The 18,151-nt window shown below is 35.6% G+C and overlaps 4 protein-coding genes across 5 annotated transcripts; 2 read left to right on the top strand and 2 right to left on the bottom strand.

Annotated features, from left to right (window-relative positions):
• The first annotated feature begins 675 nt into the window (after nucleotides 1-675).
• On the top strand, nucleotides 676-3,726 carry LOC106349356. 2 transcript variants are annotated; one of them, XM_013789311.3, is made up of 11 exons: nucleotides 676-958; nucleotides 1,033-1,159; nucleotides 1,251-1,381; nucleotides 1,475-1,583; nucleotides 1,649-1,688; nucleotides 1,843-1,932; nucleotides 2,004-2,103; nucleotides 2,186-2,304; nucleotides 2,489-2,591; nucleotides 2,682-3,196; nucleotides 3,276-3,726. In XM_013789311.3, exons 2-11 carry the CDS (start codon nucleotides 1,039-1,041, stop codon nucleotides 3,499-3,501), a joined length of 1,554 nt encoding a protein of 517 aa, XP_013644765.1. In that variant the 5' UTR covers nucleotides 676-958; nucleotides 1,033-1,038; the 3' UTR covers nucleotides 3,502-3,726. The 2 variants fall into 2 exon arrangements, with proteins under 2 accessions (XP_013644765.1, XP_013644764.1); XM_013789310.3 differs by having other exon boundaries at nucleotides 676-1,159.
• Nucleotides 3,727-4,164: 438 nt separating this feature from the next.
• On the top strand, nucleotides 4,165-7,418 carry LOC106349354 (lysine--tRNA ligase, cytoplasmic-like). Its single transcript, XM_013789308.3, has 14 exons — nucleotides 4,165-4,382; nucleotides 4,450-4,513; nucleotides 4,592-4,654; nucleotides 4,728-4,893; nucleotides 4,964-5,057; nucleotides 5,153-5,238; nucleotides 5,331-5,434; nucleotides 5,524-5,586; nucleotides 5,715-6,220; nucleotides 6,313-6,469; nucleotides 6,544-6,687; nucleotides 6,777-6,989; nucleotides 7,075-7,129; nucleotides 7,217-7,418. The coding sequence occupies exons 1-14, from the start codon at nucleotides 4,288-4,290 to the stop codon at nucleotides 7,237-7,239; spliced, it is 1,833 nt and encodes a 610-aa protein (XP_013644762.1). The 5' UTR covers nucleotides 4,165-4,287; the 3' UTR covers nucleotides 7,240-7,418.
• Nucleotides 7,419-8,182: 764 nt separating this feature from the next.
• Nucleotides 8,183-14,357, bottom strand: LOC111209019 (2-Cys peroxiredoxin BAS1, chloroplastic-like). The gene is made up of 6 exons (XM_022708735.2): nucleotides 14,154-14,357; nucleotides 13,903-14,067; nucleotides 8,866-8,916; nucleotides 8,644-8,769; nucleotides 8,447-8,560; nucleotides 8,183-8,356 (listed from the first exon to the last, which is right to left on the bottom strand). Exons 1-6 carry the CDS (start codon nucleotides 14,355-14,357, stop codon nucleotides 8,240-8,242), a joined length of 777 nt encoding a protein of 258 aa, XP_022564456.1. The 3' UTR covers nucleotides 8,183-8,239.
• LOC106349361 (putative hydrolase C777.06c) lies at nucleotides 12,089-16,632 on the bottom strand. The gene is made up of 6 exons (XM_048752992.1): nucleotides 16,424-16,632; nucleotides 16,108-16,209; nucleotides 15,900-16,015; nucleotides 15,245-15,300; nucleotides 15,053-15,129; nucleotides 12,089-14,965 (listed from the first exon to the last, which is right to left on the bottom strand). The coding sequence occupies exons 2-6, from the start codon at nucleotides 16,204-16,206 to the stop codon at nucleotides 14,816-14,818; spliced, it is 498 nt and encodes a 165-aa protein (XP_048608949.1). The 5' UTR covers nucleotides 16,207-16,209; nucleotides 16,424-16,632; the 3' UTR covers nucleotides 12,089-14,815.
• Nucleotides 16,633-18,151: the final 1,519 nt, after the last annotated feature.

Here is an 18,151-nt window from a genome sequence, read left to right as displayed (position 1 = left end):
TAATTCGAGTTTGGAACACATGATTTTAGGCTGATCATGTTCACTACAATAGGATAGGATTTTGAAAAGCTGCAGCTACATCCATAGAATGAGAACGCGAAAGATAATGAAGATGGAACATGATTGATACTTTAGAGATTCGAGCCAAACTCAACTTTCTTACAAACTGTTTCTACAGTATATCAGTTAAACTCATCATTTACCCACATGGTTTCAGAAGACACCACCAAATGCATCAAAATTACACACATTTTTTTATGTATATGTTCTAAAAGCAATCAATTTCATCATTATTGCTCTGTTTATAAAATCGATTCAAACTTAGATTCATGCATTTACACAAAACTTCGAAATAAAATTTCATTCATGCACATTATTATTTAATTTGTAGTGAAATATCTAAGTAATCTTATCGTTTGTGTTAAAGCTTTATGATATCATTTTTCTTTTAAAAAATGCATGCATAATAAGTAGAGCCCTAGAGAAAAATATAAATATGTTCTTCAATTTTAACTAAATAAATTTAAAAAATTTAAAAAATCAAGCGTCAGATAAGAATATTTCTCATTTCAAATTGTATTTTTCTTTTGATTTTTTTTTTTTTAAACAGAAGATGATGGTTCATGGTTTCATACATAATTCAAGTGATAGCGACACTTAACCGACCTCGTCCTTACAAGACTAACAAAAAAAGTTCAATCAGTTTGGAATGTCCATGCAAACTGTATGCGTTTTGGGAAATGAGACATTCTCCTTTTTCTTCTTTCCCAGATCTTTTTTGGTATCTTCCCGAGAAAATGAGAGAGTATTTACTACTTATTGAGAAAACACCTCCACGTTCTTTGCCCATCTCGTAGGTTACGCTTACTCATATCATATTGGCAGCTAGCTGATTTTTTTTTTTCTTTCTGGCAAAGCTCAAAAGTTTTAGCTTCCTTGTAACTGCCTTCCGTTTAAGGTTCTTCTTCCCTACAAAGCTCCGTAATCTGGCCATCTTTGCTTTTGATTTGAGAATTCATTTATTTTCCAAAGGTGTGTATGGAGAAAAAACGAGAGATTTGTGAGTACAGGGAGAGACTTGACAAAACCTTGGCGTCTCCTGCGCTTACAAATGAGCAAACTCTTAAAACCCTTATCAGAAACCAGCTAAATGAAGAAGGTTTTCCTTGTTTCTGATCTGCTATATGCGGAAACTCTCTTTTATTTTGGCATTTTGTTATAATGTTTCTTTTTCATATGTTTGATCACAGAGTGTAGTGTGGATGTATTGGATCAACGAGTTGCTGGCTTATCTAGTATACTTGAGAAGCTTAGGAGTGTTTCAGCAAAGGATCAAGATTTGTCTAACCCAACCAAAGAAGCATCTTGTGGTGATTGGAAAGTATGTTTTCATTGCATGCTTCGCTAACTTTGGAAACAGAATTGTCATCATGTTAGCAAACTATTTTTTTTTTCTTTGGTTCTTGTTTTGCAGGTGAAACATGATCATGAAGATTGTCGTGTTATGTACCGTGAAGGATTTGATGGAAGTCCGTTTCACACGTTGCTCGTTGAAGGTTACATGGATGGGCCCATCCAGGACTGTAAGTTTTCTTAAGACTGATAGAAGAAAAAGGTTTTCAGTTTCGTTCTAAGTGCGTTTATGCAGGTCTATGTGTATCTTGGGAATCATCACTCTATGAGAAATGGTAAGAGAGTTTTTGTTTATGCATATTTTGGGTTTCAAACATCTTGATATTGCATAACAATTAATGTACGGTTTTTTTCTCTATAAAAAAACTCAGTGAGAACACTCAATATGGCCTAAATAGAATAGAAATTAATGGTTTCTATGTTTTTAAGGTGGCCAAACTCTGTATTTCCAGCATTCAGGATCTTACAAACTGGATGTTTGCAAAAGTTTCGGATCAATGAACAGATATGTTTAGTGAGGTCAGTTTCTTTCTATTTTCTTTGAAGCTAATCTGAACATTTTGATGATAATTACTTTTTTGGGAAGAAAGGGTGAAATTACCGTGGCCAATGACAAACAGAGAAGCTATTGTGCAGTTTTTCTTATTTGAATACTTCAAAGATGGTTTAGTCATCATCCTACTCAACTCGGTAAAGCCATGTTAGATTCTTTAATTGTTTCTTTATGCTTTTACATTATCCTAAACTAAACTATGTTGGTATCATCTTTTAGATCTCAGCATCACAAGTAGAGAGCATTGGTATATCTGAAGAAGCAGAGAATGCTGTGAGGATTGATTTAGTAGGTGGAGTCGCTATACAAAAAGTGTCTCCTGTGAGGAGTTACCTGAGGTGAGTGCAGGGACGGTCATGAGCTGAATCATAGGCCTATAGCCCCCAAAATTTATAAAATAATTTACATAACAAAAGCTCCCAAACTTGTTTAAAAAAAATATTATTAAAACCATATTAAATTGTTTATAGTATAAACTTGAAATGTTCTTTGGTCTTCTTATAAACTGTGGAACTTTTGTAGATACATAGTGGAGTTCGATATAAAGCTGGACTTGATTCCTCCATCTCTGATCAACTTTATGTCTAGGCAGCTCCTAGGCAACGGTTTCAAACTTTTCAAGGAGGTACTTTCCAGCTTCTTTAGTTCATTAAATCTTGGTTTCTCAGGTTGCTAAGTTGTGTGATGTGGTTTGTCTACTTGAATGTGTACACAGACTATAGGTTCGATGGTTAAATCAGAAGATTACGCCAAAGTTTTAGATGGTCCATTGTACACTCTTGTACGTAAAGCTCTGTATCCTCCTACTGATAACACTGATGAAAATGTTCAAGCAAGTGAACGTGTACCTTTCAAAGGAAATGTTCATGAGATTGAGGAAGAAGAAGAAGATAAAAGTGTTTCTTCTTTCTCGGAAGAGGATGAAAATGTCAATGGGAAGTCTCGGAACAACGATGGTGAAACACTTTTCTGCCTAAGTCCAGAGGTGAAGCAAGCACTAGGGACACTAGAGAGAGTGATATCAATGGTTAGAAAATCTAGAAAAGATGATAATACCTCATCCTCTTCAGAGGAAGAAGAAGCGTCGTCATCATCATCATCATCACCAAAACAGCATTCAGAGAGCAACGCGGCTGTTTCAAGCAGCAAAGTTTGTAGTCAAGATCCGAAAAATGAAGTTCTTGATGAAGCATCCCTCGCGCATTATCACAACCAAAACAACAACAATAGGTAAATACTAAAGAATCTCAAGAAGTGGTTTCCATAATATTAAATGGTTTTTAATCTTTTTAGAGTTGTTAATATATAGGCGAAGTGGATCAAGTTCTTTTGCTGGATCTAGCAAGATCGATCGTACAACAAACTCTGAAGAGGTGACAAGGATAACAATCTCACAAGCCACAACTATTTTTAGCAAAACAGAAGAGAATAGTGACGACAAACCAAACGGTTTAAGTGGAGGTAGGAGCTCGATTCTGCAGAGAAAACGTAGACCAGGCTGCTTCGGAATCAGGTCATGGATGAGAAGGACTTGAAATAGCCACTAGGGAGTAAAGCCAAGCCAGAGGTTTAGTGTCTTTCAAGTTGCAAAGAGTTTAAAGCAAACTACTATCAATATAAGGAAACATCAGTCGTTTCAACTTACATGTTATAGTGTGAGATTAGCAACAAGTGTTGTCAACAAATATAGTGATGTAACGTTAATAAAAGAAACAATGCTGTAAAGCTGTTTATGTATAAAAATGAGGTCTGTTTAGTTCTTTTTTTTTTTTTTTGAAACACAAGGTCTGTTTAGTTTAGAGCATCATTATTGATATAAATAAATGAATATCTAAATAGCTAACATAATAAGACTACATTATAATATTAAGTTAGTTTCTCAAAATACTAATTTGAGAAACTTATTTAATATTTTATGATTATTTTTAAAATACTAATTCTGTAAAAAATCCACTTTTAGGGTATTATTGATGTTCTTCTTAAAGAATTATTTCATAGAAGAAGATTAATCTTTGATACTGCATTTGATTTGTCAATTTTAAACATCTGTGATATAATAACACTAGGGTTTTTGTATTAATTATGTAATGCAACATAATCAAGTCATTAATCAATAAACATGCACTCAAAATCGTTACTTTTTAAACGAACCGGTTCGGTTTGTTCATAAACCGGAAAGAATCAAGAAACCTTAATGAATAACCCGCGTAAAAATCACGAGGAGTAATAATAATAATAATAATAATAAACCCTAAAGAAGACTCATTCCTCATCTTCGCCGTCTTCTTCTTCTGGATTCGTGTACCAATAATTCGATTTCCATGGAAGGCTCAGTTGATCAAACAACGCAAGAAATATCCAAACTATCCATGGATCCTGCTCCCTCTTCGACTGGCGATGGAGCTCGGAGTAAAAAGTACGTTTTATTGGTCTCTCGATCATATTTGTGAATGGAATCTGATTGTAGCGGATGTTGTTTGCAGTGCTCTGAAGAAGGAACTGAAGATGAAGCAGAGAGAGGAAGAGAGGAAACAAAAAGCCAAACAAGTAAGAGCAAACACTGTGCATTCAGGTTATCAGGTTGATTAGTTAAAGATAATTTGATTTTGATTTTGATTGATTCAGGCTCCAAAGGCAAGCTCCCAGAAGTCAGTGGCATCAGCAGATGATGAGGATATGGATCCAACGGTATACATTTCAATTCAATACTATGATCTCGTTTGTCTTATGCAATGCAGCTTACTTGTGTTATCTTTCGCAGCAATACTTTGAGAACAGATTGAAGTATCTCGCGGCGGAGAAGGCTAAGGGGGAGAATCCGTACCCTCACAAGTTTGCTGTGTCGATGTCTATCCCTGAGTACATTGAGAAGTATGGTGGTTTGAACAATGGGGATCATGTTGAAGACGCTGAAGTTTCTCTAGCTGGTATGTTCAAACTGCTAAATGCCATTTTGTTCTTAAGAGTGGAAAGGGATGTTCATTTGATTTTTGCTAGGGAGGATAATGAGCAAGCGAGCTTCCTCTTCCAAGCTCTTCTTCTATGATCTTCACGGTGAGGATTTCAAGGTCCAGGTCATGGCTGATGCAAGGTGAATGCTTCTTCTTTGTTAACTTTGATGGCTTGATGCTGTGGACTAGATTTTTACTTAGGTGTGTTGCTTTTTTTTTTTTCTTCTTGTTTTAGTAAGTCAGGGTTGGATGAAGCTGAGTTTTCAAAGCTCCATGCGAATGCTAAGCGTGGTGATATTGTTGGTGTTACTGGGTTTCCAGGTTTGTGCAGCCTCTCTATGTTTTTTTATTATTCATTCTTTTAGCCTATTTTTGTTGTCTTGTTTCATTGTTCAAGTTACTTTTAATTTCAGGAAAAACTAAGAGAGGAGAGTTGAGTATTTTTCCCCGATCGTTTATTCTTCTGTCGCATTGCCTCCACATGATGCCAAGAAAGGCTGACAGTGTTGGCGCAAAGGTAAAGCAAATCCACTGTGGCTGTTACATTACCTTAGAGTCAACTTATTTGAATTGACACTGATCTGTTTCACTATTTTCTTTACGTAGAAACCTGAAAACTGGGTTCCTGGTGAACCGAGGAATCCTGAAGCATATGTTCTGAAAGATCAGGTAAAATTTCAAAAGCTATAAAGATTGTTGTAGCCTCTATCTTTTGTTTGATCACTTTCTGGTTGTGTTTTGGATTCTGTTGCTATCCGAGCAAGCGTTTGATGTTACTCTTTTTGTTTCCCTGGCAGGAATCTCGATATCGCCAGCGTTACCTTGATCTAATGTTGAACGTGGAGGTTCGCCAGATATTCAAAACCAGAGCCAATATCATCTCCTACGTCCGGAGATTCCTTGACAATCAAAGATTCTTGGAGGTTGAGACACCTATGATGAACATGATTGCTGGTGGAGCAGCTGCGCGACCCTTTGTGACACATCACAATGATCTAGACATGAAGCTGTACATGCGTATCGCACCTGAACTCTTTCTCAAGCAGCTTATTGTAGGTGGCTTAGAACGTGTCTATGAGATTGGGAAGCAATTCAGAAACGAGGGTATTGACCTGACACACAACCCGGAGTTCACCACTTGCGAGTTCTATATGGCTTTCGCCGACTACAATGACCTGATGAAAATGACTGAGGATATGTTGAGTGGCATGGTGAAAGAGTTAACAGGTGGTTACAAAATCAAGTATCATGCTAATGGGTATGATAAGGAGCCAATCGAAATTGACTTCACTCCTCCATTCAGGTTTGATAGTCAATCAACAGCCTCATTTATTAAATAACAACCAGTAATGAAGTTGTATGTGTTAATGGTCTCCCTAATTTTTGTTTGTATAGGAGGATTGAGATGATAGGAGAGTTAGAGAAGGTGGCGAACCTCAATATTCCAAAAGACTTGGCTAGCAAAGAAGCCAACAAGTATCTGATTGATGCTTGTGCCAGGTTCGACGTGAAATGCCCGCCTCCTCAGACTACAGCTCGTCTACTAGATAAAGTAAGGGAATCTTCAGTTTCCCTCTTTTATGTCTGTGAATATGAAATTGAAATCTGAGATGTTCTCTTTTGCAGCTTGTTGGAGAATTTCTGGAAGTGACATGTGTCAACCCAACGTTCATCATCAACCATCCCGAGATCATGTCTCCCTTGGCGAAATGGCATAGATCAAACAGTGTTCTGACTGAGAGATTCGAGCTGTTCATCAACAAACATGAAGTAAAAGCTAATTACCAATCTGATTCCATCACATCACGCATCTTTTCTTAATACTTTGTTTTACTAACATATTATAAACTTGACCACAGCTTTGCAACGCCTACACCGAGCTGAACGATCCTGTGGTTCAGCGTCAAAGGTTTGCTGATCAACTCAAGGATAGACAGTCGGGAGACGATGAAGCGATGGCCTTAGATGAGACTTTCTGCAATGCTTTAGAATACGGATTGGCTCCTACAGGTGGTTGGGGATTGGGGATAGATAGGCTTGCCATGCTGTTCACTGACTCACAAAACATCAAGGTCAGTCTCTTTATCTCAATTCTCTGCTAATGATTATTAAATCTTTCAGGCTAAACTCATGAACTGAACTGATAAAATGTTGCAGGAGGTTATTCTCTTCCCGGCAATGAGGCCACAAGACGACCCAGCATCCGTTAAAGGTACCTAGATCTAACTGATAATATAGTAACAAAAAGCTATGGTTATTTTTCCATTGGATCGCAATTTCAGTGTATTTTTTCTTGCAGCTTCTTTGCAAGCAGAGAACTAAGGTGGATAGAGCTCAGTTTCATCTCTTTTGCCGGTCGAATTGCTATTATGGAACAAGCTGTTCTCAGATAACTCTTAATCGCCATGTACGAACAACCATATCCTTACAAACGAAACTAGTTATTATCAAAAACCTTTGTAAGACTTTTTTTGGAATTGGTTTATTGTTTTTGATCGTGATTTTTCTCCAATAGTCCATGAATTAGTATAACACGAGCTTATTAGACTCTAATCTTAATATTAATATCTCACAAGACAGACATAAGCCAATTCATCTCCATTCTCCAACACACGTTTTATTATCTCCCCTCGTACCAAATACCTTTCATATTTATTTTGTTTATGCTACAAAGGTCATACCTTTGATTATTACTCGAATATTTATATCCAACCGAGATCCATTTTTTTTTTGCCAGTTGCCATGGCGCCAGCAATTCCTGTTAGTAATTCTATAATGATGATGATGATAATGTTATCATCCAAGTGGAGATATACCCTTAAAAAAAAACAAGTGGAGATTTACCTACAATCTAAAATAAAGCACCAAAAAGAAAAAGAATGAGTGAAGAAAAATATGGTGTTTTTTTTTTCAAATAAGTTTTTGAATTTTGCAATATTTTCTCATTTTAATTTATTTTAAATATTTTATTACTTTTGAATTTATTTATTTTTAAGTTTATAATATTAATTTTTTTTTTGAAATTTTAGATTATTTCCAACTTTTAAAATTTTATGTATTTTAAATATCTTATTAATTATATATTTGATAATTTTTGTGTGTTTAAGAGACCAACACGTCATCGGTTTGACATGAAAAATTGATTTATAAATTTTAAACATTTTTGATTGGTAAAAACATGTTAAGAAGAGAAAGAAACCACATTGAATCCTACTCCAAGCGGGAAGATGGAGATAACAAGACTTTATTAATGGAAATGTTCAAAGCACTTTAGAAAAAAAGGACACTCAGCTCACATATAACAAAGGGTTTGTAGATATTTCTAAATAGCTGAGAAATACTCTTTGCTGAGCTTGGGGTCAGGTTTCATTGACTTCTCCCCTGGTTTCCATCCTGCAGGGCAGACTTCATCAGGGTTCTCCTGGATGTACTGTAATGCCTGCAACATCGAGAATATAATATGCATCACACAAACAGTAATCAAATATAAAAAAAGAACAGGTTTTGAACTTGAGAGTATTTATTATACCTGAAGGGTTCTCATTGTCTCATCAACACTTCGGCCAATACCAAGATTGTTGATGGTTGAATGTTGGATCACTCCTTCCTTGTCTATTATGAAAAGCCCTCTCAACGCTATTCCCTCTTTTTCTTACACACAAAAGGTATGTATCTTTGTTGATTCCCAAACAGATTTAGGGAAGTTAAAACAATAAAAGTTTTTACCTGGTCAGGGATGAGCACTCCAAAAGATTTTGAGATTGATTTAGTGACATCTGATACAAGGGGGTAGTTGAGATCACCAAGTCCTCCAGATTTTCTGTCTGTTTGAACCCACGCAAGGTGGGAGAACTATGTGGACGGACATCAACACAACAAGTAGGGATGAGTCAAAGCAATTTTGCAAACAAGATAAGAATAGTTGTAAACTTGTAGAGTTTTACTTACCACACTATCAACAGAGACACCTAACACTTGTGTGTTCCAACTTCTCGAATTCTGCATACCGATTGTTCACTGTATTCATATCATTTTCTAAATCCAAGATGTAAATGTTCTATGTATTTTGTGTTTTAAAAACAAAAACAAAAAAAGTTGGTAGCTTTGAAAAAAATTCTGATTTTTTTTGTTAGTATATGGTATGAATCATTGTTCATGTGTTTAACTCTGATTAACTTGTTGTGTTATTAGGCTAGATTTAGTAATACAGTTCGAGTGGATGATTGCTTTTTCTTTGTTTCATCGTTGCATACTACTTTTTTCTTTGTCGGCTAGCTGCATATTGTATTATGAAACAATTTACACTCAGGATCAGTTCTAACTTCTAAGATACAAAGTATTCTAAGATACAATATACTTTTTGCCATTGTAGTAAGAAAGTAACTTCAGAAACAATAATTCGCAAAACCTGTTTATCTAAAAACAAGAAGGCTTAGAGGGATATACTGCCTTAAATTGTGTCCTGGAAATGGTGATTGTAGTAGCCGAGTGGTCCAACCAAATCCCATTTTTTTACTTCTAGAAAGGCATTATTAAGCTAATTGAAGAGGACCAAATCACCAACGAACATAACTTCATCAAAAAAACAATTTATGTACTTCTTTGACGGTTATGATAAGTAGGGCTTCCAACAATCGGATCAATATATGTACTTGCTTTAATGACTTGTAGTCTTTCCGATATAGTGCACATCCTATGCCTGCTCAGTCTTTTTGATGAAGACCACGATGCATCTACAATATATACAGTCGTAGTTGTTTGCATTACCGTTTATATTTGTATCTTGAATTTGATGTCACTCCTCCCATGTTTTGGCTTTATATCAATCCCAAGTTTTTGATTGATAATATCAATCACTTGCGAGATGAATTCTCAATGATTTGGGAGGATTAAGCTCCTTATTTTCCAAATTTGCCATTCAGTAAAGAAGGGCCAAGTCATCAATTAATGGTGAGGAGGAAGTTACTGATAGCAACCAGCTCAAATATTGCTGCAAAGGTTGAGAGTAATCAGCCAGCCAACTTGGTTGGTTTCCGAGTGGTGCCAGTGTACATACTTCTTTTGCAACTATCCATTGGAATAGTAGATGATTGAGTGATTCAAGTGTTCCCACATAGCTGGCAAAGACAATGATTATAACTCAACATCCCCTTCTGAGTTTGTATATGTTACTGGGCAATCTATTATAAACAGCTCTCGACATAGATATCTAAATCTTCATATTTTTCAGCTTGAATCAGCATCAAATTCACCAATGTTGTGTATAAACCTAAACTTGGTTGAAATTCACCATTAGCATTTCTTAAATTAGAAGCTTGACTTAGAATATATTCTTTGGTTTTTGAATTTTCTAATTGAATAGTATAACCTATGGTAAAATTACCATTCTCAATCTTTTGATTATAAACATATCTAAGCAACAGCTTCATAACAGTCAAAGAAAGAATTTCAATATGCAATGGATCTCGTCTTGACGATTTTTTGAGGTGCCGATTTAGTATGAACATCACAACCCAAAATGACTATTTCTCAAGTCCGTGGTTTTGCCATAAACCTTGTTTCGATGCATTCAAGTCTTGCTCTGAATTTGCTGTCACCTTATTTTAGAATTTTCTGTATTCTTATTTTTTATGTTTCAATGTTTAATGCTCGTAGAGTTCTGAATAACTCTCCCTCTATTCAAATGTTTAAAAGTTTAAAATTCAATGAAGGTTGTTTTAATTTCTAAAGAAAAAAAGAGACGAGGTCGAGCTTCCAGATTCTTGAGAACATTTTTTCTTCTGCTATTTCACTATCTTTCCTGCTTTAAACATATAATATCTTAGGATTTAAGTATTGCTGCTGGATATAAGATCCTGACTTAAAAGTATATTCCACAGTAATTAAATAATTATAACTATTGCAAGTTAAACAAAAGAACCCGAGAGAAGTGTGCACTTTCTGCCGCTTAGATCGTTTTCGTGTTTATACCATCATTAGTTAGTTAATCAATTCTATAACATTTTCCTACTCTTTGTAGCTATATTTTTTATCATGTGCTTTTCTTTATTTAAATGGAATTATAATCGGCATATTACCCTAAATTAATCATAGGTAATCGAGTTTAAGACCAAACGAAATTTAGAGAAAGTGAGACAAACTGTCACTAGAAGCATTTTTTTAAGAAAAATGAGAAGGAATGTTTAAGTGAGAATAAACCTTCATGATTCCTACCAAGTTTTTTTGGACAGCATATTTGGTAGAAGGACCAACTTTTCATTTTTTAGATTGGCGGAAAATGAGACAAAAATACCATTAGAAGCTTGAAAACATTTTGAAATGGGCTGTGGAACTGAAAATAAACTTCATGATTCATTCCTACCAAGTTTTATAAACAAACATATACACTTGGTTGAAGGATATAAACCTCATATTTCTTTAACCTGGTATAAAACTTAGAAGATTTATTATCAGGTACTAGCAAATTAATGAAACTCAAATTAAAGTAATATTGTTATATGGTCATTCATTTTATCATTATGATTGATTTATTTTAATTGACGTCCGTAAAAAGTTTTTGATAAATATACATAGAATTTATCATTAGACCGTAGTGCTCGAACTGGTGGTTGAAAATTTGACAAACAGGTGGGATTAAACTTCAACTTTTTTGAATTAGTTTATGTTGAATCTGAGGAATACCTAGCGTCGGGATTATGTAACCCATATGAATAATTTGAAATAATCATAATTTTTAAATAACAACTGATAATTACATGTGTCAGAAAGAATATATCATGATTAGACCATGATATAATACATACTTGAATTACTTCTTGTACACTTCTTTTTTTCACTTCTACTTGTTGCATATATCACGCGGCGCATCACACATCAGCTCCCAAAAAGAGGTTAGTTGTTTGGATGCTTGTTGTCCCATTATGTTAGACTTTTCCTGGCTCCTTCTTCTTCATATTAATGCAAGTTTGCTAAATAAGCCATTTTATTAGAAACCCGAACCCCTAATATTCAAGTACTATAGGGTTTACAAGAATGATGCTAATGTATGTTTTCTTTTGATGGGATCTTGCTTGCACTGGCCGTCAAATGAGAGAAACTAACCAGGTCAAAACTAGTGACCAAGTAAAATTAAGATCGAAATGATTGAAGCAGGTAGGAGAGGCAAGAAAGGTGGAAGGGAATGAAACTGGTATATTCTCAAGAATATGCCTGTCCACTTATAAATTTTTGAAAATCAAAATGACATTAACCAATCAAAAGTCAAAACTAACAACTTGGACATTCCATTTTTTTACAAAAGAGCTATCTGCCATTGGATATATCAATGGACTAATAATGTTCAAGTTATCTTCGCATATGTTAAAGATCTCGCTTTTGAGTTTAAAGGCTACCAAAAGTGGGATGTGACTGAGGGTGGACACTAACAAGCTTACGAACCTAATGCGTTCACTGTGGTTGTAGTAGTACAGACTAGACAGTCGTAGCAAACGTATTTCGTCACCATTTAACATTTGTTGTCAACGGTTAATATATAAAGTAAATGATTATAAACTGTGAAATGTGCATAGCATGCTTGCTATCTCATTTTGTCGTGGAAAATCCACGAAATGTGCATAGCACTCAACAAATGTTACTCATTGCTTCGATTCTATTTTTTTGTGTGTTATAATTGGAAGATTTTCAGCAAGCAAAAGTGCAAAACCCACTGGTTATTAGAGTATCAAATATATTATAGTTAATACGTCTATAATAATAACTAAAAAAATTGAAATGGTTGAGAATCCCAAAAATTTATCTTGATCCATAAAGTGAAATCAATTCTAGTTGTTAAAATGTAATTCCACTTCTTATCTTCACTCGACGATGTTTTGTATCATCTTTTGCATCCTTGATTTCACAATACGGACCATTAGTCAACAAATGTATGTTCTTTTTGTTATTATAATATGTTTTCACATAATTTAGATTTAAAAAAAAACAATAAAAAAGAGCCCAAAACGCCCAATAAACAAAAAATCCACAGATTTAACAAAAACAATAAAAAAACAAATTAATGGACTTGTTCAGCAAGCTCACTCCCGACTTGTTCAGCAAGCTCACTCCCGACTTCTCCAGCGTGAGGAAACATGGGTCTAGATTCACGAGTTCTACTCAAGATCAAGAGACGTCGTAAGAGACCCACCAGACCCCGAAGTTTTTCGCAACTTGGGTTCAAGGTCGTTGAAATGAAGTCAGATGGGCACTGCCTCTTCAGAGCCCTGTCGCACCAGATGTACAAGCATCAGCGTGGGCACCTATCCTATCAAAAGGAGATTGTGCACCACATTGAGGTAGATCTTGGAAATTTCTATATAAAATTTTATCAACTGGATAATCATTCATGTTATATTGTCATATATGCATACAGAAACATCAGGAGTTCTTCGAGCCCTTTGTCATTACCCGCAATGCTCTTGACCAGATCACCGAAACCTTTGAGCAGTACTGTAAAAGGATGAAGAAAGAACCCACCTCTTGGGGAGGAGAGCCGGAGTTGGTAGCAGCATCTCGTATCTTGCACCGCACCATTCGAGTATATAATGTATGTGTCACTTCTCATAAGATTCTATAATGTATGTCTATAATGATAGCAACATCTCGTGTCTTGTACCGCACCATAAGAGTCTATAATGATAGCAGTATCTCGTGTCTTGCACCGCACCATAATGTATGTCACTTATCATTATAGATTCTTTTGTTATGCTATCATTATAAACTCTTACTCTACCATTTCAATTATGTTTAGTTATTATTATAAAGAGTCAGAGTCTATAATGATAGCATAACAAAAAAGTCTATAATGAGAAGTGACATACATTATTTATGGTGCGGTGCAAGACACGAGATGCTACTATCATTATAGATTCTTATGGTGCGGTGCAAGACACGAGATGTTGCAATCATTATAGACATACATTATAGAATCTTATGAGAAGTGACACATACATTATAGACTCGAATGATGCGGTGCAAGATACGAGATGCTGCTACCAGCTCCGGCTCTCCTCCCCAATAGATGGGTTCTTTCTTCATCCTTTTACAGCACTGCTCAAAGGTTTCGGTGATCTGGTCAAGAGCATTGCGGGTAATGACAAAGGGCTCGAAGAACTCCTGATGTTTATGTGTGCATATATGACAATATAACATGAATGATTATCATGTTTATAGAATTTTATATAGAAATTTCCAAGATCTACCTCAATATGGTGCACAATCTCCTTTCGGTAGGATAGGTGCCCACGCTGATGCCTGTACATCTGGTGCGACATAGCCCTGAAGAGGCAGTGCCCATCTGACTTCATTTCAACGACCCTAAACCCAAGTTGCGAGAAACTTTGGGGCGTGGTGGGTCTCTTACGACGTCTCTTGATCTTGAGTAGAACTCGTGAAGCTAGACCCATGTTTCCTCACGCTGGAGAAGAGAAGCTGCTGGAGAAGAGAAGTCGGGAGTGAGCTTGCTGAACAAGTCGAGAGTGAGCTTGCTAAACAAGTCCATTAATTTGTTTTTTTATTGTTTCTGTTAAATCTGTGGGCTTTTTGTTTATTGGGCGTTTTGGGCTTTTTTTTATTGTTTTTGTTAAAAATCTAAATTATGTGAAAACATATTATAACAACAAAAAGAACATACATTTGTTGACTAATGACCCGCATTGTGAAATCAAGAATCAAGGATGCAAAAGATGATACAAAACATCCTGGAGTGAAGAGAAGAAGTGGAATTACATTTGAACAACTAGAATTGATTTCACTATATGGGTCAAGATAAATTTTTGGGATTCTCTACCATTTCAATTATGTTTAGTTATTATTATAGAAGTATTAACTAACTACGATAAAAATATATTTGATACTCTAATAACTAGTGGGTTTTGCACTTTTGCTTGCTGAAAATCTTCGAGTTATAACACAAAAAAAAAAAAAAAAAAAAAAGAATCGAAGCAATGAGTAACATATGTTGAGTGCTATGCACACTCGTATCAACCAGGTAGTAATGGGTTTTTTTCATCACCTGAGATCCACATGTCATGGTAGAGAGTCTTAACTACGTGAGAGAGTTAATAAGGGTAACGTGTGTTTGTAAAACAAGTTAATTAACCTCAAAATCACGCGTAGCAGTGTAAATTGGAATGTGAGGCTGCACATTGTTTGTCCAATCACGGAGATCATCAGGACCTGCAGAGAAGAAAACATAAACAATGAAGCAGAAGGCTTTCAAGAACACAGCTTTTACAGGATAAAGGAAAAAGATGGATGGTGGCAAGGTTTTAACTTGTCAAGTTTCAGAGACCTCCAATTGCATCAGCATGAGAATGAGTGATTACAACCGCATCAAGTGTTCTTAGACTGGCCATAGAGAAACAACGATATAAAAACTATCAGAAAGTAACGGCGCTCAACTAAGAATATTTGTCCAAAGTATAACAAACAATAATAAGTTCGTGTAAGCAGTATCAGATGACAAGTAAATGCTGGTTGATGGAAAAAAGCAAAAAGCTAACCCGAAGGTGGGAAACCACTTAAGTGCACTATGCTGGAAGGAGAAAGTCAGCACACAAGAAAAAAAAAATGAAAAATCATATGCTCTAAGATCAATCTCACCAAATATCTTATATTCCTCTTGTTCCCAAGTGTATGATGCAATTAAGAAAATTACTTTTAACTAAAAAAGTATCAGAAAATATAAGTTTTAACATTATTTAACCAATTATAAAACAGACTACACAATATCTTAGGTTAGCAGTTTTTAATAAAGTTAAAAATTACATAGAAATATGAAAACATCTTTAAAACATCAAAAATTCTCTTAAACATCATACATTTGGAAACTTAGGGAATATTAAAAAAGGATGGATTCAACCTCTCTTTTGTAATGAAAGCATTTTCCACAAGCTAGAAATGGAATCAACACTCACAAAACACAACAGTGAGGTCACTGCACTTACTTGCCACAACCAATAAGGATGTTACTTTGTTCCGGATGGTCTAGTGTACCGAACAAGAATGCTGGTGTTAAGGTCTCCTGTTCTTGTTTCCAGGTTCTGTTGCTTTTGGTGCATACCTACCAGAATCAAAAATGGATTATTTCCTTTTCAAATGAGATCCCATTGAAATCAAAGATGAACAAGTCAGCAATGAAGAAAAATAAAATACCGAACATGTTTTGAGAGGATTAGTGAGGGATCCCTTCACTTGTTCCAGTACCCATAAACACAATCTCAGAATGGTCTCCCGGTGATGTAACCGGAGCATAATCTAATAGACACAACCAAGACAATGTGAAGTGGCACCGTTGAAACACAATCTATATAATTAAAAATGAATGCTTTATAAAGACACCATTTTTAACACAAGAGATGTCTGAATATAAAGTTTTGAGTTTTTCATATATGAATGATTGACTGAATTCAATTAATCTAACGCGAACCCATGAAAGGGGATCGAGTCAAAAATTGATTAGATAACGTACTGGATTGAAGGGAAGCTTGAAGAGCCCTGTTAAGCGGAGACCTCGAAAGGACGAGACTTTGGCATCGGAGAAGTGAGGTCTGTTGTTGCCGGAGCGAATTGAAAGAGGAGAAGAAGGAAAGGCGCCAAGGGCGGCGAAGTGACCCGAAACCAAGAGACAGAACCGTTGAAAGAGCTGCCATTTTAGCACCCAAGTCTCAAAAGCTCTGCTTGCTCAAACGATTGGAAGAAAGTCAAGATGCGACCTTCTTCCCCTGTTTTTTTGGAGACGTAAGGGCATCCTTATCGGTGGGACTCAACTTACAGGCCTTAGCATTTTTTTTACTAAGATCATATGTTAAGGGACCTAAGATAAAGACATTAAAAAATTTGGTAGATTATTAGTGGGATTTTGCTGGTCCCTTAGATTATTATTTAATTAATTTATTATTTTAATAATGAATAACATATAAAAGAAATTTTAAATAAAACATATAAAAAACAAGTTTAACATTAAAATTAAAATCTTAAGAAAATTACAAAGTTGAAAAGAAAAAAATACCAAACATCATAATAAAAAAAAACACACAAACATTTATTTCAATACAAATAAAAACTTATAAATTATTTGTTATGTGTAAGATGTCTAAATTTATCTCATATATTTTCAATTAAATCATTTTTTAAATGTTGATGGACTTGTCTATTCTGAACGCTCGTTCGACGATCAATTGTACTCACGATAGGTGAAGGCATATTGAAGGAAAATGTAGCCACATCTTCTCTTTCTTCAAATTCATGAACGTTGTCCTCAGTTCCTGGTGATCGTTCATTTTTGACAATCATATTATGGAGTATGATACATGCTCTCATAATATTTCCTATTTTTTCTTTATCCCATATATTAGATGGATTTCTAACAACGGGAAACCTAGCTTGTAGGACTCCGAAGGCACGCTCGATATCTTTTCGCACAACTTCTTGGGTTTGAGCAAATAATGAATGCTTCTGACCTTGTGGTAGTCGGATAGATTAAATAAAATTAGCTCATTTCGGATAAATACCATCCGTGAGATAATATGCCAAATGGTATGGATTACTATTAACATAGAAGTTAACTTGTGGCGCTATTCCGTTAATAATGTCATCAAAAACGGATGATCGATCGAGAATATTAAGATCATTCATAGTACCTGGAGCTCCAAAAAACGCGTGTCATATCCAGAGGTCATATGAAGCTACCGCCTCCAAGACAATCGTTGGTTTTCTGATTCCTCGTTAATACATTCCTTTCCAAGCCGTGGGGCAATTCTTCCACTCCCAATGCATACAGTCGATGCTTCCAATCATCCCTGGAAACCCACGTTGTTCTCCAATATATAGTAGTCTTTGCAGATCCTCCGGTATGGGACGTCTTAGGTATTCATCGCCAAACAAGTGGATTATTCCCGCGGAAAAATTGTGCAAACTTCTTCGAGCTGTTGTTTCACCAATTCGGACATATTCGTCAACTGTGTCAGACCCACCACCATACGCCAATTGACGAATTGTTGCGGTACATTTTTGGAGCGGAGTTAGACTCGACCGTCCGGTTGCATCTACTCTGGGTTGAAAATACTCAACTTATGTAGAGAGACGATGCACAATACGCAAGAATAATGCCTTGCTCATTCGAAACCGTCGCCGGAATACATTGTGCGGGTATGTTGGAGTTTCGCTAAAATAATCATTCCAGAGCTTCTGATGGCCT

This window comes from Brassica napus, chromosome C3 (genome assembly GCF_020379485.1).
Source record: "Brassica napus cultivar Da-Ae chromosome C3, Da-Ae, whole genome shotgun sequence".
Taxonomy (NCBI): Eukaryota; Viridiplantae; Streptophyta; class Magnoliopsida; order Brassicales; family Brassicaceae; genus Brassica; species Brassica napus.
Note: the sequence above shows the minus strand (reverse complement) of the source record. Positions and strands in the feature narration are given on the sequence as shown.